General features: G+C 36.8%; 2 protein-coding genes across 2 annotated transcripts; one reads left to right on the top strand and one right to left on the bottom strand.

The window, feature by feature from the left end:
- Positions 1-9,187: 9,187 nt before the first annotated feature.
- On the bottom strand, positions 9,188-13,958 carry mettl6 (methyltransferase like 6). Its single transcript, XM_038282494.1, has 5 exons — positions 13,530-13,958; positions 11,857-11,991; positions 11,459-11,629; positions 10,204-10,345; positions 9,188-9,609 (listed from the first exon to the last, which is right to left on the bottom strand). Exons 1-5 carry the CDS (start codon positions 13,824-13,826, stop codon positions 9,464-9,466), a joined length of 891 nt encoding a protein of 296 aa, XP_038138422.1. The 5' UTR covers positions 13,827-13,958; the 3' UTR covers positions 9,188-9,463.
- A 914-nt stretch (positions 13,959-14,872) lies between these two features.
- On the top strand, positions 14,873-19,629 carry eaf1 (ELL associated factor 1). The gene is made up of 6 exons (XM_038282495.1): positions 14,873-15,128; positions 17,708-17,802; positions 18,011-18,147; positions 18,312-18,484; positions 18,584-18,805; positions 18,885-19,629. Exons 1-6 carry the CDS (start codon positions 15,026-15,028, stop codon positions 18,932-18,934), a joined length of 780 nt encoding a protein of 259 aa, XP_038138423.1. The 5' UTR covers positions 14,873-15,025; the 3' UTR covers positions 18,935-19,629.
- The last annotated feature ends 3,377 nt before the right edge of the window (positions 19,630-23,006 follow it).

The raw sequence follows: 23,006 nt of genomic DNA, 5'->3' as shown, positions 1-23,006 counted from the left end.
CCCCTGAGAGCAGCAAGTTGGCCAGTTGAACAAGTTTTATTTTATTTCTTAAAAAAGGTATTTTTTAAGAAATACAATAGAGAAGAAATAAGTCAAAATAAGAACCGGCATGTCAGTTTCTTTAAATATCAGTTATTCCCCAGAAAACTGCAGTTGATGTTCCCTAAAACTGTGATCCTATTTCAACAAGACTGAAAATAAAAGTGCAAAACCTTAATTTTTAAATCATTGCTGAAATAAAACAGTGAAAAGATTAAATAACTCCAATAAGCTAATAAAGTAAAGTAATTTTTTTTTAACAGTGCTTGCTTATAAAGTGCTTGCCAATACTTAGTATTACATTACATGGGCCAGGACCAGTTCTTCAGGGGCGCTGGTCCCCGATGGCCCCTATCTAGAACCACCAATGGAGAGATGCCATTTATGCCATGGAAAGGCTGCAAGATCACAATTTGAACAAAGACATTAACCCTAGTTCTGCTCCCCTAGCTCTGTTCCATTAGAGTTATGTAAAAGACTGCAAACTTTAATGAACGATTGTAAGGCCTCGTCTGTTCCTGTTTGGCTGTGACGTCATCCTGGAGAGAAACATCAGCTGTGCTGCTTCCATCAACACCCTTGTTTATAGATGTTGGAGATCAGCCTGTTTTCCAGTGTGGTCCTGTTTCTCTGACCGTGACTGACTGGATGTGCTCTCTTCGTCCTCTGACATGGGAGCTGGCTCCGAGCTCGTCTGCCTGGCTGTGTGTTTCCTGGATGGGGCCGCCTTTTACAGCTGCTTTTTGTGTCTCTGCTTCTGTCTCCTTGAACCCCAGTCGGCCTCAGCAGATGGCCGCTCACTCTTAGCCTGGTTCTGCTGGAGGTTTCTTCCTATTAAAAGGAAGTTTTTCCTCTCCACTGTCGCTACAAGCATGCTTAGTGTGAGGGATTGTATTTGAGTCAATGAGTCAATGCAATCAACTGGTTTTCCTTAGATAGAAAACTTTGAATTGAATTAAAGGTGAATATTACCGTTAAACTAGATCCATTAAAGTACATGTGTCTGTTTTAGTGTAAGGAACTCTGCTGTGTCTCCGACCCAATAAACCCAAATTCCTGCACGCAGCGGCCGGGTAAACTTGGTCTTGACTTTGTGAAGAAGTGTCATCTTATCAGAGACGCTATAAAATGACAGAATTCCTGCCCTTTGATCCAGAAAAACTCCTATTTTAGAGGACTTTGGACCTGAGAGTACAAGTTTTTCAAAATTATGCCTAAAATAATAAGTAACGTCAAAACATCCAAATGTCCAGGATTTGTTGTTGTTTCCAAACCCACTTTCATTCCCCGTTCTGCTGATATCCTCGTACGCAACGGCCACTGAAATCCCCCCCGTGCCCCTTTCCACCTCCCAGTAACAGCGCCCAGTCAGGCTCTCTTTGCTCAGCGCCTGAAGCCAGTCAGTGAATCTGTCTGGGTGATCAGGATAATTTTGCTTCTCTTTCATCACTGTTGCTTTCCTGCCATCTTCAGACAGTCCCAGCCAAGGGTTCACCGTGTCGGGATCCAGTGTGAGCCGACAGGAATATCTTAAAAATTCCTCTCTGCTCTTTGGTTCCGGATGTGGCAGTAAAGCCTCCACTTTGACCACTTTTGATAAGATTTCTGGCCATGTCTCAGTGAGAATGTCTTGGACCTTTTTGCAGGTTTCTGCCACAGCATGTGTCACCTCTTTGAAATACGCCAGAGTTAGATTATTGATGCTGAGGGACTCTACTGATTCACTCAGATTGGTCAGCACAGAGTAACTTTGTAAAAACTGGATGTGGTCATCAGTGTGTAAGATCTGCTCCAGTTCGGCATCCTTCTCTTGTAGTTCAGTGATCTTCTCCTCCAGCTTCACCTGATGTTCTCTGACAAGGTTTACCTCCGCTTTCTGTTGGGATCTGATCTGTTCCTTTAAAGCGGAGCTCCTCTGCTGGATGACATGAACTAATTCAGTGAAGATCCTCTCGGAGTCCTTAACTGCTTCATCTGCAGAGCGATTTATAGCATCCATCTCCGCCTGCAGCACCTTTACATCGCTCTCAATCTTCTGGATTCTTTGTTGGACTTTTGTCCGACATTCAATCTGCCTCTCCTTCCTGTCTGTCGCAGCACATACTGTGTCATGATCTTTGTGTTCGTCCATGTGACAAAAAATACAGATGGCCTGCTGATCAGTGCGGCAGAAAATCTTTGTCACCTCATCATGGCGAAGACAAAACTTCTCCTGCAGGTTTGTTTAAAGGTTCCACTAGTCTGTGCTTTTCAAAAGCCGGGGAGACATAATGAGGCTGCAGGTGGAGCTCACAGTAAGACACCCGACACACCATACAGGACTTCAGGGCTTTGAGCTTCAGGCCTGTGCAGGAATCACAGACCACATCTTCAGTTGGTATCGGTCCAACTCTTGTTTCTGTTGTTGCTTCCATTAATTCAGCAGCTTTACCAGAACAGGCCTCGTTCTGAACATCTGATCATCCACAGTGAGAACAGCTGTAGTCACATGGAGCTGCCGCTGGGTTCCTGTGCAGATCCAGATTTTTTTTCTCTCTTCACTTAGAGCCAGCTGTGTCAATCTGACCCTCAAAGCAGATATCGAAACCTTTCCAGGAAGGAAAGACGATTATTTACATGGTTATGAAATTCAGGAAGAGGGTGGGGTAAACTCACTCCTGTGACAAGGTTCAAGCAAATGGGAGGAAAAGATCAGTTTCCTGTTTCCAGGAGGATTTCAAAATAACAGCATAAAAATGTAAGTTCTTTAAAGTCACAGTTAAGAACCCAATTGTTTAGAACTGCCTTTGACTGTTGAAATTAAACTGCTAATTAAGGTATTATTAGTTTAAGGTTGTGGTCCAATTGTTTTACAAATGTTTTTTTTTTATCTTTATTTGCTTTTATTCTTTTATTTTTCTTCTAATTTATTATCTAATCTAATTTTGCTATACAAATAAACTTGCCTAAAGTTCTTCATAAATTTACACTTAACATTAACTTCAGACCTTTTTAAGGTTGTTTTACTTTCCCTTGGGAAATTATAAATTAATAAGTTAATCTTTAGTATTTTGAAGCAAGTTAAGTTTGAAATCAACACGCTTAGTTATGACTTTTTTCTCTAAATGTAGATTTACATAAAACCAAGTACATCTCATGACTCAGTTTACAGTAATGGCCTTTTTTAGAAGTAGTTACTTAAACTTTAAATGACTGTAAAGTTCTATCATTGCCATTTTCTTTGTTTCAACTATATTTCAGATCTTTTATCTAGTCATACTTTCTCTAAAATTCCAAGCTTTTCAATCTAGTTGAATTCTGGACTTTGACTAAACGATCCTAACACTACAGTCATTTTGCCCAAATCTTTCTGCTTTATGATATCATAATCAGTTCATCATCCAGTTTTATCCAACTGGAAGTTATCTGACTGGTGTCATAGAATGAGGAAGATTAGTCTGGTAGGTAGAAAGGTAAACAATAGTCAATGTCCTGTAACCAGGAAACAAAGGAGAATCATCTCCATTCCCGCACAGGTGCTGATATTCTGCTCAGTTTATTCAAACATCCCATTATGACCCAACATCTTGGGCCTTTTTCTTCCAGAAGGCTTCTAGTTAGTTCAGATGTACATTTTGTAAAGCTGTTTCATTTCGAGAAAAATAGTTCCTCATGGTAACTTTTCCAAACAAGCTTTACTTGTTCTGTATTTGTTTTTTTGGTACCATTACACATTTAAATATTCTATGTTCTAAGTGAGGGTCTTTCCCAACCTGTTCACACGAGCGTGTTCACTCCAGGTGAGAACACTTACAAACTCTTCCAGCAGGTCACACTTGCTAACGATCTGTTCCTATGTTATAATTCGTCTGATTAGTTACTACTTGCTTCAAATTTTGTCCTAAATTCTCTGGCAGCAGCAAAAGCTTAATCAGTTTTTTTCACTTGAGTTCAGCAGAGCGGCAGCGATGGTTAAAATCCCGACATTAGTTCTTTCTGCATGTTGTTTTTAGGTATTTCTTCTCAGTCTAAAATTATGTCATTCAGGTTAACTCTAATGCCCCTTTTTCACCAAGTCTACTTTACCCCACTAATTTCAAAATTCTTCCTTTATCCTCTTTTTTCCCCCCCACTTTTATCTTTATTGTTTTTGACAATAAAAGAAACAATGCATATCAGCCCTCTGAGCAGCAGCAAGATACCAAACCAAAACAAAATGAACACTCAAACCTAAGACAGCAACCGGTTGTCGTGACACAAAAGTCAGACAGTTTCCGAGGCTAATTTATATGTTCACCATTTTTCCCCCTTTTTTTTTACCGTTTAAAGCCTGATCCAAGAATAAAACAAAACAGAAAATTACTTGAATTCCTTATTTGCCCTTTTAACAAAATATGTGAAAAGAAAAAACAGAAATACATTTTTGATATTAATAATTTATTACTATGCGATAAGTCAAGATTATTTTTTGTGTAGTCTTCTGCTGGCTGTTATCAGGTATATCTGATTGTGTACAATAGGATTTTGAGCAAAGTTTTTACCATTTAATTATGCAAAAGGTGTCAGATGCAAAACATTTCAGAAACCATATGTATCAAATATGATACATTTGGCATTACAGGGTTAATTGAGCTTTTTTCAATCTTAAAATGAAATTCATTCTTTCCACAGTGAATATTTCCTCCACACTGTCCATCCACTGAGTATGGCTGGGTGGCTCAGTACCGAGTCATCTTATTGTTGTTTCTTTCCTCCCAGCTGACAGTAATATCTTAACCAAATATTGATCATATTTTTTCACATAAATTTCACATCCAGATATATTTTAGTACAGACTACAACAGTACTTTGCACAGAGTAAGGTGGATAGAAGACCAGAAAGGTTTTAACCCAATGCAGTTCCGGCAAACATGTTCATGGTTGGCGTCAGCTGTGCCACATTGCCTGCAACACTTTCATTATTGCTTTTTAATTACCAAAAATTGTTTTTTTTTTTTTTACCCTACATATCTCTGATCATATCTGCTCCTAAGCAGGGAGTAAGTACAAAGGCAGTACTGGAAAACGCTAAATAGATCATGCCATAATTTATTTTCTTAAAGATGATAAACATGAGTCTAAAACCAGGAACAAACCTTTTAATCATGAATGCTTTTTCTTCCCATGTAAATGCAGATTACCTTGAGGTCCTTTACCCTCAGAAGACCATAACTGCTGTTAGAGGATCAACAGTCAAACTATCCTGTGAGGCAAACTATGATTATAAAAAGTGTGGAATAGTGCACGTGGTGTGGCATAAGATCAAAGAGGAAGGGGAAAACAGTTTCGAGCTGACTGACCCCAGTCAGTACTTCACCACAGTCAACGAGACAATCACCTACGGCAACATGAGATGCAGACAAGTTGAGACGGAGATTATGAGTGTGCAATCCCCACACAACGGAAGATATCAGTGCAAAGCTACATGTAAATCTGGAGAGCAAGCAATGGGGCATTTCATCACTGTCAATATTAAAGGTAAGTTAATTAAGAAACTTTTAAATTAATTCAGAATATTTCACTTAAAACAATAAAATCTACACAGCTGACCATAATTAAAACATTTCATGATTCATGTTCACGCAAATCCCTTGTTTTGTATCTTTCAGGTAGAACATTCAACTGAGCTGTTTTTTTTTTCTATTAAAATTATAAGAAATAAATGACCATGGATCTCTGGACCGGAACATCTTATATTGAGTCAAATTATATTTTTGTGCTTATTAAAATTTTTTGTTTTTTGTAATTTGTTCAATTTTTTTGTAATATTTTATTAATCCCCATATTGCTTAATATGCTTTAAAGTTTAATCAATATCGGCTAAGAGTTTATGCAAATTTCACATTAAGGTGAGGAAAGTTGCACTGTGTGTTTAGGACAGCTCCAGATATTTATATGGATTTTTATGGTGAAATGTTAGTTTGGGAATGTTTTTCTCTTTTTTTGCTGCAAAGCTGTTATTTTTTACGGAGCCCCTGAAGGGACATGGAGGGAAAAAATATACTTTTGCGAGATCTCGCAAAAGTTTAGCGGGATCTCGCAAAAGTATTGCGGGATCTCGCAAAAGTATTGCAAGATCTCGCAAAAAATAAAATTTTGCAAGATCCCGAAATACTTTTGCGAGATCCTGCAATACTTTTGCGAGATTCCGCAAAACTTTTGCGAGATCTTGCAAAACTATTGCGGGATCTCGCAAAAGTATTGCAAGATCTCGCAAAAGTATTGCGGGATCTTGCAAAAAATAAACTTTTGCGAGATCCCGAAATACTTTTGCGAGATCTCGCAAAAGTTTTGCGGGATCTCGCAAAAGTATTGCAAGATCTCGCAAAAAATAAACTTTTGCGAGATCCCAAAATACTTTTACGAGATCTCGCAAAACTATTGCGGGATCTCACAAAAGTATTGCGAGATCTCGCAAAAGTATTGCGGGATCTCGCAAAAGTATTGCAGGATTTCGCAAAAGTTCTTTTTTCCCCCCTCCATGTCCCTTTAGGGGCTCCGTAATTTTTTTTCAATGAATGTGAGGAAATAAGTTGGAAAACTTTCTAGTCAGCTGAGTGTTTAAAATCTTCGGATCACTCCTATGATTGGGTCACTTTTAACCAATAGGATCTTAAATAAAGAAAAACTGTGAAGAAATGTGAGGTTGAGCACAACCCTGAGGTGTGGATAAAAAATAAAGCTGAATCTTTCAGGAATTGTCCTAAAAAAGGAGAAAAATACCTATTAGATAAATAAAAATCGCCAACGTTTAATATGTCAATGTTTTTTTTATATGATTCCATTACATAAAATATCATATTCAATTATTAATAGTGAAAGTTATGCCATTTTACTTCAACTTGTATATTAATTATTCGGAAAAGTAAAAACAAAAACAATCCACTGGACTTGGTTTCCAAGTTTGAAGACGGTTCTTGGAAACAAATTCCAGTGGATTGTTTTTTTATTTTTTTTTTTATTTTAATGACTGTGACCTGGATGACTGAGAATCTTCAACAGCATATATTAATTATTTATGTCGGCGCTAGGATTACTTTTACATTTTATAGATATCAGGATGCCAAATGTGTTGATAGATAAGATTCTGACTGAAACTAAATGGTCAAATTGAAGGTGTTCATATGAACTATTCTCCATTTCGTAAAACACAAGTTATTGTTTTATTAGCATGATTACATGACTTCACACAGGCTTATTTCTCATATCCAGTCATCAAGAGTATGTTTTTAATGCAATTCAAACATTCAACACTCCAGGATGTATGTTTCTGTTGAAGGGCAGAGGAACTCCCAGCAAATAGAATTAGCTCTACACTAGTGAGCACAATAAATGGAAATAAACAAATGTTGCACACAAAAAATGTGCTGCACCATTTTTTTTTCATAACTCAATCTCACCTCTTTGTCCTTTATAGCAGATAATTATTTTTTTAAAACTTCATTTTCTTTCTTAGCTCTTAGCATACAGATACATACTGCAACTGGTTTTGTTTCAGCAGCAAATTTGAAAGCTGCAGGTCTGTTATGCGAGTCAAACCACCAACAGGAAACTGCATGTCTTACTGGGTCTCACTTTGAAGCACTGGTTAAAGGATATGGCTACAGGTGCTTTTCAAAGCAGGACACTTTGCTACGTGTCCTTTTACAGAATATTCTAACTGTTCTAAAGCCTATTTGAAAAATGATACAAATATTTAAGTTTTTGTCTTGGTAAGTTTTTGCTCAATATAATCTAATCAGAGGTTAATATCTCAAGAAAGATTTGTGCAAAGTGCAAACACCAGATTAAATTAGGTGGTCAGCATGATCATATCTAGAAAATGTTCTTGTTTTTGTTCATGTGCTGAGGTGTACAGATATAATGTGCTGGTGAATATGTAATTTTTCAATTTTTTCCTCACAAAGACCAAAGAACAGCTCATATAGTGCAGATAATTAGCAGTGCTTTTATGTTACGTCTCCAGGGTAAACAAGTCAGTTTCCCTATTGCTTTCTGAAGGGGTTTAAGCAGGTAAGGAACATGAAAGAATGCATCATTACTTCCTTCAGCCTTCTTTACTTGCATTCATTTTAACTCTTAATCGGTTGTTTGTTTCCAAAAAACAAAAACAAACAAAAAAAAGAATCCAAGAGGAAGAAAACATTTAATTTCCATGTGAGATGCTACCTGAGTGGTTCAAATTACGTTTTAAAAACTGCTATACATTGATGTTCTTGCTTAAAAGTAGTTGGTCAAAGAAAAAAAACATTGTGTTAGGTGGCACTGGAAACCTCACAGCAGAGCTCCTGAACAGGAAACCACATTTTATCATCATGGAAATGCTTTACTGAGACCCCACACTGCTTCATCCGGCTGCCCTGCTTAGAACCTCCGAGTGAGAAACATCTAAATAAACACCATAAAATGCATTTTAACAGTTGGATAAAAGCGTCTGCTAAATGCATAAACATAGAAAGAGAAAAATTAAGCTCATTTCAACAAATGACTTTTAAGCGTTGTCCTTCCATGAAAGTATACTGGCCAGTCTTTTTTTTTGCTGTAAAATCAGTAAAAACATTATGTAGAACGAGAGTTAAAAAGAATGAGAAATTGGAATAAAAGTGTGTTTTTATTATAAAATCTTATTTCCGTTTTGTTTTGGAAGATGAAGCTCCTTCAGTGAGACGTTTGTTACCTCAATGTTTCAGTCAAAGGCAGAGAAGGTCAATAAATGCTTCTTTGGAATGAAGCCACAGTTAAACTGGAGCAAATTATATTTAGAAATGCAGATATAGAAAGGTGTTTTTTTATTCCTAGAATCTGACAGACCACCCTTAAAATTTAATATTTAAATCTTTTGCATAATAAACAGCACACTCTTCTGGCCAGAATGTGCAATTACAAATTTAAACGTTTCATGGCAATCTAGCATTTTTTTAACATATAAATCTAGATTTTTGTCAAAGATCCCATCAAGTTTTGATGAATATGAAGGCGCATAGCAACCAGCTGACAGTGCAGTGATTGTTCGATAAAAAAAACAACTTATGGACAATGTAATTCTATATTTGTTTAAGTTACATTATTTTTGAACAATGACAAAGTACTGAGACCATTAGAAAGGACTAATCTGAAACTACTTAATCTGGTTTTACGTTTTATTTTGATAAGATAAATGGCAGAGATAGAAAAAAATGACAAAATGATAGAAAACAAACAGAATATTTAAAAAAAATCCTATGCTGTTCATGAACAATGAGCTGGAAAAAGAATTTAAACACTGAAGCTGGAGCATAAAACAACCCGAGTCAGTTATTTTAATTCCCAGTTTTGCTCAGCAGAAACTCATTGTTTTACTTTTCACTTTTCAGCACTCATCTTTGCTCTCCCCGATTAAGAAGAGAGATAACAGTCCCAGATCGCTTTAGAAATGTGGTGGTTTGATAAACTTGCTCTGAAGGAAAACTCTAGGAACACAAAGTCCTTCTTTCTTGTTGACCGTCTCTCTCAGGACATATTCATTAACCACAGACTGGAAGCCGGCCTCCTCAAACAGCTCAGCCAGGAACTCTGAACACAGACGAGACAGAGGGAGACTTTAATAAAACAATATTGAGGTATGTGATATTTATGATGGATTAGAAAGTCTGTTTTACAATCACAGCCACTTTAATATATCATAATTTAGATACATGTTCTGCATTGAAATAAAAAATACATTCCAGCAGAGTCTGTCTGTTACTAAGGGAATAAAACATAACATACCTGCTTCTCTTTTTCTCTACTTAAAAATCTAAAAAACATAAACAAATTCCAAACTTTTTTGACCGTTTAGGATCACTGTTTTTCATAAATCTCTCTCTCCAGGTTCATATTGTGACTATTAATCAACAATAGAGCTGCAAAATATAACAATCACAATCCATAACAATCCAAAAGGAGCTCTTAGTTCATACGTTTGATGGACCATTATATTTTAATGGATTAAATTTCACTAAAACTCATCAATAGTTAAAGAAAAAAGAATGAAACTGGGGAATAATCACAATGACATCAACATAACAGACATCGGGTTAAATTCATTAAACTAAAAAAACACAAGTATTCAATATGCTTTATTTTAATTTGATGCTGAACAGAATGCAAGAAATGAACTTTACTGACCTTTAGAAAAGAAGAAGGACCTTGTTCCATCCTGGCGAACGTAGAAGTTGTCCCCCAGCTTGCTGCCAGATTTAAAGCGGAGCATAGCGTGATCATACAGGCCATAGTCCCTGAACAGGACGACACCGCCAGGCTTCAGTACCTGATGCAGAGATTAAGGGCATTTTAGACAGCTCCAATGCATGAAAGTCAGAAAACACACACAGAGGTTCCCACCAGAAATCCAATGCTTCAAAAAAAAAAAGGCTGAAATTGTATATGTAAATGCAACTAAAAAGGAAATGTTATAAATGGAATATCATTAAATTATTAAAGAAAACAATTGCATGGGCAAATGTGCATGCATTTAGTCACACTGTGGAAAGAGAACACATAAGTCATCTGAACTGTGTCTAAAGTTGTAAACAGAAGATGTCTGAGTGCAATTGAATGCAGCAGGGATCTGCTAATTAGCAAACTCCACCCTCCGGGAGGAGAATGCCAGATGCACCAGAGGAGCCAGAAACATTTGTAAAGACTCCTGCTTCTAGCTTAATATCAGTTCAGACTGATCCTTCAGGTAGGACCTGTAGGGGGATAAAGGCCAAACATATATTTTTTCTCCACTCTGTAAAATGTTGCTGCTGATGTTGAATAACATGCTGCTGTCATTGCACATCTCTGCTGTTGCTGCTATTTCTCATATCCACTTAACTGTTACAATGCTAGCATATGTTGGTTATTTATTCTTTATTATTGACTATGCAGTATGTATATTCAAAAATTCTTTTTGCTCTTTCTGTGCAGCATTTGTAACATTTTTCCACTTAATTTTGTTATTTATACACTTTTTACTCTACATTTGTGTGACCCTTTTACTGTCCTGTTATTTTATGATGCAGTTTTTAATATAGTAACTAATATATATTTTATGATCTCTAGTGCTGTGTTTTTTTTTCTTTTTCATCTTATTAAACTATTGTTTGTATATTGATGCTTAATGGAAGAAGTATCTGTATTTTTCCCTGCATGTCATATAACCATATAAAGCAATTCAGTGTTTGTGAGGGGCTGGTGAGAGCAGAGGCAACAGCATTAGCTGCACAGTTCTTCCAAGCACTAATGGTTCCTTTTGCATGCATATTCAATTATATGAGACCCATAAACCTTTCTTGTAGTAATTGTGAGACATGAAAGCATTGTGGAAATTTCTGAGCTACTAAAATGTTTCCAGAGTAACCAAAAACAACGCTTGTTTTGCCATCTCTGCTCTTACCTTGCCAATGTTCTGCAATGCCAGCTTCATCTTATCAGGATGGACAGCCGACAGGACAAAGATGAGAGTGACGACGTCCACGCTGCCCTCTGGAATATTTTCTGTCAGATCGTCTTTTGTTAAATCACACTGGAAGGCACAGCAGCGCTCAGGCCGGAAGAGAGGATTTTTCTGTCTCAACAAAACAGATCAAAACTTTCACTATTCACAACCACCAAGACTGCTGGTTGTAATAATTATATAGTTCCTTTGTTATAATTTCTGTTAGAAAGACACGAACCACAACAGAAAGCCTGACTTCTTTCAAACACTTGTCACTTTTTGCAAACTTTGCATTAAAGACTGGCTAAATATCTAAGCGTCTGTAAACAACAAAGACAAACAGGTTGAACTCTTACTTTCACAAACTCAACAGCGCGGGGTGAGAAATCACATGCATAAACAAAGATGTTCAGGTCTTCCTCTAATAGAGGGAAGATGCAGTTTCCTACTCCACAGCCAGCCTCCAGGAGAACCAGCTTCTGGGACTCAAACTGTAAAAAAGAAAAAATACAAAAACTTCTGTCAAACAGCAATATTATATATTGATGTCATCTGTCCTATTCCAGAAGTCTGATTTATTTAAAGGATTCTTTTGGAAACATATGCAGTGCTGCCATTTTTAAGTGGAAATGAAAGTCCTCCAAACACCTAGCTTGATCCTTTTATGATGTCCTGACATGAAAAATAACATTTAAATATGAAACATTCAACATTGGAGCCTCGCCCCTTTTTTTGGTCAATTAATTTCAGACATCTGCTTCTTTTGGAGGCGGCAGTCTTAAATGTTTCTCCAATTAACAAGCAACATAATTTGCCTCTAGTAGGTTTATTGCTGATGTCTTCACACCAGGAGCGGAGCAAGACGGGGGGCAGCAGTAATACTATCAAGAGGAATGTTTAAACTTATTAAACATATTAATATTAATCATATAAATAGTTACTTTACAACTAAAATGCTGTGGTTAATTATGCACATCTAAATACTAACATTATAGTTGATATATACAGAATTCATGCTCTTTAAAGACCCTAATTTTGTGTTATATGGGGTAAAGAGAAAATTATGTGTCTCTGAAAGTCATCAAGGAGTTTTCAATGAAATGATAGATAAATAACTACTTTAATAATAACTTAAAAACCCATTTAATGTAGATATTAGTACATGTAATATTAATGTTACGCAGAACAAGTTTTTATAAAAGTAGGTAAGTAATGACAATGGAAAAGATATTTTGTATAGTGGACAAAATGTCCACTATACCTTTTAGACAGCATGGGTGTTTAAATATATGCATCTATTTGTAATTAAAAGGCTGTAGTAAAGTATAGTTTGCCTTTATTTAGTGAATATGGATTTTGTGCTTGTTCCTGTTGGAACAGTGTAGATGGACCCTGAGGTTCTGGCGCTTATCCGCTTTCGGCCACCCCTCAGTTTACATTGGTTTGGCAATCCCTATTAAGATTTTCTGCCTATGCCTCTGCTTCACACCTTGACATTATGTCAACATAGCTCTAAATGTTTAAAAGTTTCTGTTCAAAATTCTGTTGTTTTGACTTTGTGGCACCTATTGGTCAGGTGAACAAAAATATTTTATTTACTTGATTAATTTGATTCAATTTAATCCCTTCGAACTAGAAAGATTGCTGTTTTTAAGTCTGTGAACTGCAAAAACTATCTAGAAATAAGTATAAATGTCTAAATCTAAGTGTATTTACCCTTAATTTGAGTAGGTAAATACATAGTTTGCCAATAGAATGAGTATTGTTACTCTTAAGTAAGATAATTAGATAATAAGCACTTGAAATAAGACAATGAAATGTCTTTTTTTTCTCATTCTAAATGTAAAATGTCTTGTTCCATTGGCAGTGTCCTCAATTCAAGAAAAAAATGCACTTATTTTAATTAAAAAAATGACTTCATTAGATTTCTATTGTTTGCAGTGTAGTAACATTTTGATCCTTTAGTTTCCTTGTACCTTTACTCTCCCATAGCCTTCAGAAATGTAAAAGTTTTGTACTGTCTGCTCACCTCTCTACATGCTCTAAGCTCCTCAAACTCCCTCGTGGTCCAGTGTCTGTCTTTAAAGAAATTCGTCGTATTTCTTTTGTAAAACAAGTCCCAGTTTTTTTGAGCTTCTTTTTCCAGTTTCATCTGTTTGAAGTCGGACACCAAAGCTCGCTCGTTGTTCAGTCTGTCCAGCTCCTCCTGAGATAAATGTCTGGCTGTGGAACTTGTGTGTCCAGATGGAAATGCTTCATCTTTGGAAGCCGCTGATACAGTTTCTGGAGATTCAACTTCATTCTTATCAGTTGCTGTCAGTGACATTATACAGAGCAACTTGGCTGGCTCTATATATTTTAATTTAAATTAAAAAAACTAATATTCTACACATAAAACAACAAATACTAATAGCTACATTATTCCGCTGTTCTTCTTCTTCTGCTGCTGCTGCTGCTGCTGCTGCTGCTGCTGCTCTTCTTCTTCTTCTTTTCTATTATGGCGATCGCAAGCAACTTTAAGGTGCATACTGCCACCTACTGTACATGAGTTTGTAGCAACATTACTTTATATCAAATTATATATATTTTTATTTTGTATTATGTAGATAAATAAATAACGATTTCCTTAATCAGTGAATATCCTTTATATGTCCATCATTTCCCAATATTGATTTCAGACTCCATTCTTTACGTGTCCTTCTAACCATTCTTCTCAATTTCTCCCTTTCATGTTCATAAGTTTTACAGTTCATTAGTACGTGTTCTACATTTTCTTTTTCTCCACATCCTTCACATTTATCCTTATTTTTCCTCCCTATTAAATATAAATTGTCATTTAAATGGGTACCATTATTACCCTTTCCCTTCTGTTTCTCTCATTAATGATTCTATTAAATACTGATTTATTTTTTACCTTATATAATCCTCTTCCTTTCTTATTTTTATTCCACCTCTTTTGCAATTTTGCCATTTCTTTACTCTTAATAAGTGATTTAACTTCCCCTTTACCAAAAGGAATTGTAATCATTATTATTCCCTCTAAAGCCCCTTTTGCTAATGTATCTGCTTTTTCATTGTCTTTTACACCTTCATGTGCTGGAACCCAACATAACCAAATATTAAAACAGACTGTGCTGGATTTCTAATTTCCACTGTTGGGCGCCATCTTGTTTGTTATTTTATCTCTCACCCGTGACGTCAAAACCTAACGATACTTCCGTCTCACTATTAAAAAAATAAAAATAAATAAAAGAAAACAATAATATCACATAAAATCATGCAATTATTAAGCCTTTAATCACGTTAATCAATAAAAAATTCCAAAAAGCAACTTTCGTACTAAATTTAGACTCGACCCAAAACCGGAAGTGAGCTGTTGTTTTGCTAATTGTTAGCATCCGCAGGCTAACTTTTTCTTTATTTGGATTCTCTGTTCAACCTTTCTAAAGTAGCCAGACCTAACCCAGCGCCTCGAAATATTTAACGCAAATGTAAGTTTTTTACTTATTTAAACCAAACTCGACCATGAATGGGAGTACGAATCCGCTGCTGGATAAAGAAGAACATGTTTTGAAGCTAGGAGAGAGCTTCGAGAAGAGGCCAAAATCTTCTTTCCACACCATCAGATGTAAGTCCTAAAGGCGCTGCTGTGTTTTTTTTTTTGTTTTTTTTTTCACTTTTATGATCTAAAAATACAGCTGGGTGGATTATTACACAATAATTACATGATTACAAAAAATAGAATTAGTTGCGTCACATGTTTTCCGAAAAGCTTTATGACATAAAATTAGTGCTTAACATGATACCTGCAGACATTTGTAAAGTTTATTTTCTTGTCTGATTCAGAGGTTTTTACCCATTCATAGTGAAAATGTTCATGAAGGAAGGGGGTGGGGCGTGGGGGACTGCCTTTAAATCGTTCAATAAAATGAATAGGAGTCTTATGAGTGAATAATATAAATAGGAGGTCTTCAACAGGGGGTCCGCGACCCCTAGGGGTCCACGGAGGTACTGCATGGGGTCGCGAAAGTTTTTTTATATTCCCCCTGCAGTTATTTCCACTAATTGAAAAGTCTTTAAATACACATTAACATGAATTCAGCACACTGTAGTAAACGGATAAATGGAGGCAGAAGATGTCTTTCAGTCATCAATGAAAGCGACACACAGGAGCTCTTTCATGCTGGGCACCTTTTCATTCACAACACCCGTCCCATCAATGAGAATTCAGAAACAGAAGTACTTTATTAATCCCAAATTACTTTAAATTAGTTAAATTACCATCTATAATAGAGTGACTATAGGACCAGTTTGATACAACACAATTTCATACAATATATATAATTAGGGAGTCCCCGCTCCATCTCGCAATCAGTTTGGGGATCCTTGGCCTGGAAAACGTTGAAGACCCCTGATATAAATAATTGTATTTCTAGATTTTATTCTCCACCTTTTTTGCACTTTCTGTATCTACTATGCAAATGTAGATTTTTTCTTTTTAAATATACCTGTTTTATTATTTATGCCCACAAGTCAAACATAGGTCACAAAGCATTGGCATTGTTATTGATAAACATTGCAATAAAAATACTATTTGTGATAATTACACATTTTCCCCACACAGTTTTTTTCTTATCTATACTGCCAACTTCCCTTATTTTGAGAAGTTTAATTAAATTAATAAAAAAATGTCCATAATAATTTCTTACAGTAATTTTCTGTGGAGTTAAAAAAAGAGACACTCATTTATTTATTATTTCATACATACATTTAATAAGTAATCAAATAACCCTTAAGAATGTTGTTTAAAGGCAATAACATTTAGTCCGCATTTGCACCGCATACAGCTGACTTTATAAAATGGAGCCTAGGCGGAAGTTAAACTGAAGAAACTGATGGCTCTCCTACATCCACCACGCTTTGAACCACATCTCCACGAAAGCCAATCGGCATCCAAAGTTCATCTTAAAAGGCCTCCGATCCAAACTGGTCAGCTACCTAGTGCGCAGGCGGTGGATGAGCTTTGACTTTATTCAGATGACACCGTTTTAAACCACCTCCAGCTCCTCCTCCACCATCGTAGCAAAAGCTTTATCAGATTGTCATTCCTCCCTGACTCTCACTACGTTCCCTGTCTCATCTAAACCGGTCAGGCAGAAGACCGCCATGTTTAGCCTGGTTCTGCCAGAGGTTTCTTCCCAAAGGGGAGTTTTTCCTCTCCACTTCCGCTTCATTCTTGCTCATCATGGACAGGTTCTCTCAACCTGTGTTATCCAACTGGACTTCCATCTTCCAGGTCCCTGAGTGAAGCTCTATTATCAGCTCACGCAGTCCACTGGATCTTTAGACAGATTTTATTTGTCATTTTGTTTACACAAGTGTAAAACAAAAAGAATTTTCATTTGGAAACAGCTCACTGGACAATTTCATCTTTTAAAACGATCTTCCTATGGGATTAATGGGATCTCCCCATAAAGCTCAGCATACCGTCTCCCTAACCAGCAGCCTACAGACTGACCAAGTTCATCTGTCTCCACTTTACCACCAGTTTCAGGCCTGAGGGGGAAACAGCTCTATTCTTTACTCCTGTTCATGCATATCTATCAAAATTCAGCGCTCTTTCCTGCCAAGGTCTGAGCGCCAAAGACCAAGTTATTGTATCAATACATTTCTCCTAATTGTCTTTTCTCTTCGTGTGAGTTTTTGAGATTTAAATGAAAACAAGCAGATTACCATATATCTATCTGTCCATCCTTCTGCTGCTTATTCCGTGAGGGTCACGTAGGGGCCGGTGCCTATCACCAGCAGTCTGTGGGCGAGAGAACAAGTCGTCAGTCTGTCACAGCGCAACACAGGCACACAAACTCACACCTAAGGAAAATTTAAAGAAGCCACTTAACCTAACAGTCATTTTTTTTTTGGACTGTGGAAGCCGTGGTTACCATGAGAGAACCCGCGCATGCACAGGGAGAACATGCAAACTATGGGCCAAGAATCGAACAGAGAACCTTCTTGCTGCAAGGCAGCAGTTATACAATCTGCACTATATGAGCACTATATTTTGACAGGCAAAACTTAACATGAAACCTTTCAGTGAAATCTTTCAGACTCCAGTATTTCTACACTGGCCCAACAACTTAATTTAATATATACAAACATTTTAAGAAGTAATCAACGATGTGATAATTTCCTTCATTTCTTTTTCAGATGACTTCAAACCAGCATCTATCAACACGAGTTGCGAAGGAGAACTACAAGTTGGGAAAGGAGATGAAGTTACCATTACACTACCTCACATTCCAGTAAGACTCTCGGCGGAGGACGTTAGAAAGCAACCTCCAACTCCTAAAACTCCAATTTGAAACTTTTAGAATTATGACAGAAGCTGTGGTTGTATAAAAAAATCTGTAAATAATGAAACAACTTTACCGAGATCTCTACAATATGAGCTGCAGCAACATTTATTTAAAGTGTATTTGAATTGATTTAAACTTCAGATTTGTCTCTCAGGGCTCCACGCCTCCGATGACAGTATTTAAAGGAAACAAACGGCCGTATCAGAAGGATTGTGTTCTCATCATTAACCATGACACTGGTGAGTTTGTGCTGGAGAAGCTCAGCAGCAGCATCCAGGTAAAGAAAACAAGGTAAGGAGTTAAAACTTCGGAATGTTGGACATATAAAAAAAAAACATAGTTTTGATTTTTGCTTTATTAGAACAGATAAACTTGATTTAGTATTAAAGACAAAGGAGAAAACAAAGCTTTAAAAGACTAATATAAGGTATACCTGCTGTGTGTTTATTGTACAGGGCAGAGGGGAGCAGTAAGATCCAGGCCCGTATTGAGCAGCAGTCAGTTCGCTCCAGCCAGCCAAGCTCTCAGTTCCGGGCTCCAACCAAGCCTGGAACTGGAATCAAAACTTCCCCCTCCCAAACTAAGGACAACCCCTCCCCTGAGCCTCAGCTGGATGACATCAAGAGAGGTGAGAAGGTTCAGCCATACGCACCAGCGCTTAATCCTACACAATCAGAGGCTACTGAAACATTAAGGAAATATAACCCTGCTGATTCCACGCTGACAGAGCTGAGAGCCGAGGTGGAGGTCATAGAGCAGATGAGCAGCAGCGGCAGCAGCAGCTCCTCTGATTCAGCCAGCGCTTCGGGGAGCGGCGACGACAGCAGCAGCAGCAACGGTGAGAACGACGCCCCGCGGCCTCTCAGTCAGACCTCCCCCAGCCGTCTCCCCATCGTCAACGGAGGAGTCGACCGGCAGCAGGGCAACAACCAGCTCATCAACACGCTCCGTGAGTGTCTGACTTTTCACCATTCGCTAGGAAATCTTTTCAGGAGACATTTGCTCACCTGCTTTCTTCTGCCGATCAGGAAACGACCTTCAGCTCAGCGAGTCGGGCAGCGACAGCGACGACGACTGAACTCTCCGGGTCAGTCTCTCGTCCTTCACACTCCTCCTCTCTGCCTAATTCTGTTGTTTCTTTGCAGTGATACCTTAAATCAGCTTTATATTCTAGTGTGACTTTATTTTTTTATATTTTTTTTTAGTATATCCCCCATAGACACATTAGCAGTGTGTTTCTATTAGATGTATATTTTGCTTTGTATAGTAAAAAGCCCAGAAACATTTGACCTGAAGAGGGTGGAAGATTGTATTTAGAGCATTCATACATATTTTACGTACTAAAAGATTCTACTTTTATCTGCCAAATTCATCTATTTTTTTATGTTAAACTGAACAAGGAAATTATTCTAAAGGGAACCAACCAAGTGCTCCTACCTGTATGTGGTAATCATCTCTATAATCCATGTTTTTTGTTGTTTTTTTTAACATAAAAACTAATTTAGTATTAATACTGTGCAAATGTACAATAGTTTCAACAATAGATGGATGGTTATTCTGCTTCTATCTGTAAAAGATGTCAAAGAATTAGTTGCATTTTATCCCTTTTTTCTGTTTTCAAGTTTACATCAATTCACAGAGTTCAGCTAGTTTCTGTTTAAACCAGATTCATTTAAAAATCTCATTCTTTGGTTTTCTTATTGTCAAGAAAACAGAAAAATCAATCCAAATATTCATCTTAAACATTAATAAAAAATTCTCTTCATACTTAAAGGGATAGTTCGGTATTTTTGACATGAATCTGTATGGCATCCCCATCACCAGTGTCATGCAATCACACTGACTTACCCCTGGCAGCGTCCTGTGAGCAGAGTTCTCGTCCAGTTTTGGTCAAGCCGAAAGTAGTCCGGCAGGTTTGCTAGAGCCAGCGAAATAAAACGTTTCTCTTCCCAAAACATTATGTGTTCAAAAGAGTGATATTTTTGCATCCCAAAAACATTGTAGTGGAAAGAGTCACACGTCGTTATCACTTGGTCCTATTTTCTCTCTGTTCGTATCAGTGCGCGCCGTCATTCAGACAGCGAGCTCAACAACAGCCAGATGCATGTCTCCCTCCGCCTAGCTCCTAGCTGGGCGGAGGGAGACATGCATCTGGCTGTTGTCAGGTTAGTAGGCCCTAGCTGTCTGAATGACGGCGCGCACTGATACGAACAGAGAGAAAATAGGACCAATTGATAACGACGTGACTTTTTCCACTACAACGTTTTTGGGATGCAAAAATATCGCTCTTTTGAACACATAATGTTTTGGGAAGAGAAACGTTTTATTTCGCTGGCTCTAGCAAACCTGCCGGACTACTTTCGGCTTGACCAAAACTGGACGAGAACTCTGCTCACAGGACGCTGCCAGGGGTAAGTCAGTGTGATTGCATGACACTGGTGATGGGGATGCCATACAGATTCATGTCAAAAATACCGAACTATCCCTTTAAAAAGAAAAAGTGGATTATTCTAAATGCAATAATTTGGTGAAACTTTTAGGGCTGATTAGAAAAATCTATTTTTTAACAGTAAATGTGGAAAACAAACTTTTAATCATAATGCAGAAAGTCTGGGTGTTTAAAACTGGTGTAAAATGTGTTCATTACAAGCCCCTATAATGATATGATCATAATCTCATCATTTTGTTTGCTCTGCTCTAAAGTTTCTCAATATGTTTGTTTGTTTTTTGTCATTTTATTAATTTTGGGTGAAACTTTAAAGTCATGCATTTTATCCTTAAGGGATGTTTTTCTTTCTTGCCACTAGATGGCAGACAAGACTCAAAATTAATACAGAAGCAAAGCCACTCTGAGTTTATGGGATAAACTTAGTTTGGTTTCTCTGAAAGGTGATGTTATGACTTTTTTATGTTGGACATTCACTTACCTCCACTGATGCTTACTGTTTTCTATTTTCTTGAATCAGCAAAGGATGTAGATTAAATAACATCAATGTATTTGAAACTGAAGGATCAAAACACCGAAGTTACAATGTTGCCGTTTCCACCCTCTGTGCAGCTTTCTTATTAACTCTAGACAGTGTTACTAAAAGAAAGCTGCATCTGGTCTCTCTGCCATTATTTTACAGATAGGTAGACATTTTCTCATTAATGTTTAAAATGTTTTTGAGCTTAAAGTCTGAAATAAGAGGCGTTGTGGCAGCGTTTCAGAGATCTAACAATGTTATTCAGCCTGCCTTAGCCATACTAATGATGACTGACAGTTATTTAAAATCAAATAAAAGATCTTGAATAAAGGCGGCTTTAAACCAAAGCAAACTTCTAGGAGTTTCTGTCTGTTTCAGACTTATTAGTTTGATCCAGAACATATATATATGCCAGACCACAGTACCTTGAAATGCGTTACAGCATTTCAGTTTAGCAATGAAGGTAAATGTATTCTGAATAGATGATGCCAAAAAAATTGAAATCATCCTCTAGAAAGACGTGCTGGGATGTTGATTGTATATCTGTGTTCATTTACATATAGGTTCTGTTTTTCCTACCAAAACAGGATAATTAACCACTCCGTTGTTTTATTATTTTTTTTTATTTCACTGCGAACATTTTGTTGTTTGTAATCCTTATTTAGAGTTACTGATTAAGATAAGTTTCACTGATTGAAAAGTAGGCAGATCTCTAGAAAGCTTGTTTTTTTATTTTTTATAAAATATATAAAAAAAAAAAAAATTATTTAAATGAGGGGTGAACTTAAATTAAATGTGGGAATTTGTAGGAAGTTTAAGATTCCAAGAAAAGAAAATTAAAATCAATCCACTGGGTTTTTTTTCCAAGTTTAAAGATGTTTCGCTTCCCATCCTGGAAGCTTTTTCAATTCAAAATGTCAGAAATAGCGTTGAGTTCGAGGTTTTATAAAGTAACAGAAGAAAGCCTTGTTTTTGTTTTGAAAACATGCAAATTGAAACGGACGAAGTGGTTCACCGCTTTGGAATGGAGGTCGTTTGGCTTCTTTTGTTAGCCTGCAAAGCCGTCTAAGTGTCTGAAAGGGGGGTCGTTAAGGGAACTCTTATCCGCTCTCCTGTACAGGGGCTGCAATGAAAGCGGAAGTTTGGGATCACATTTGAAAACACAACATACAAAAAAAATATGAAACCTTCAGAAACCACAACTGTATCCTGTTCTCATGATAAATTAGATAAATGATACAATTTCTTCAGTTCCTTTCTATTTTATTTAGAATATTATACAGCATCCAGATATATTATTATTACCGTATATTATTACATTTCCGGCTCCTTGGTACCAAAAGAAACCAATCAATTAACAAAAAAGCGATTTCAAGAAAACCTCCTTTTAAATCATTTAGGTTTATATTCTGAGACCTGATCCTCTTAATGTGCCTCATTTTTTACTTTTTTCATGCACCAATTTATCTGCGTCAGTTTCAGAATCTCTATGACGGTTTGCCAGTTTTGTAGCATTAAATAAAGATAAATCCATACCTTTCCTTTTCTTTAAAAGAATGTTATAGTTACTCTCTGCTAGAGGTCATAAGAGGAACTTCTCCCTTGGATTTGTTTTTCTTTGATTGTCACAAATCAATCCCAGTCAAATAAGCTGTAGGATTTTTTCCATTTTTAAAAAACCTATAAAGTCACTTCCTTGTGTCCTCCAAGGAGCTTTTATTTGCAACCATTGCTTTTAAACCAACTGTAACTTAGGAAAAAATAATAAACAAACTCGGCCAGAGTGAAAGTAAATAAATAAACACCACTTTGCTTAAAAAAAACACAAAAAAAGCATGCTATACGTCTTATCTGTCTGAACCTGGCTGCAAAGGCCATTACCCAGTGTTTATTTTAAATTCTAACTAGAGGTGATGAGCATAAAGGTGAATCACATAGATTTTAATTAGAAGACTAAGCAGAGGGATGAGCTTTCTTTGTAAACTGTTGTCAATGAAGTTTAAACAAACTTTATCAAAGATAAAGTCATGTTACCTTCAACAAGGCTGGAGTATAATAGCTAAGAATATGAAAAATTCTGAAAATAAAAAAGACATAATATTTAGTGTGTTAAAGGAATAGTACACCCAAAACATGATTAGCCTTCATTTTCTACTCACCCCCATGCTGAACAACACTCTGGAG

Source organism: Cyprinodon tularosa, unplaced genomic scaffold (assembly GCF_016077235.1).
Source record: "Cyprinodon tularosa strain WSP-4 unplaced genomic scaffold, ASM1607723v1 ctg184, whole genome shotgun sequence".
Taxonomy (NCBI): Eukaryota; Metazoa; Chordata; class Actinopteri; order Cyprinodontiformes; family Cyprinodontidae; genus Cyprinodon; species Cyprinodon tularosa.
The sequence above is the reverse complement of the archived record's forward strand: the minus strand, read 5'-3'. Positions and strand labels throughout refer to the sequence as shown.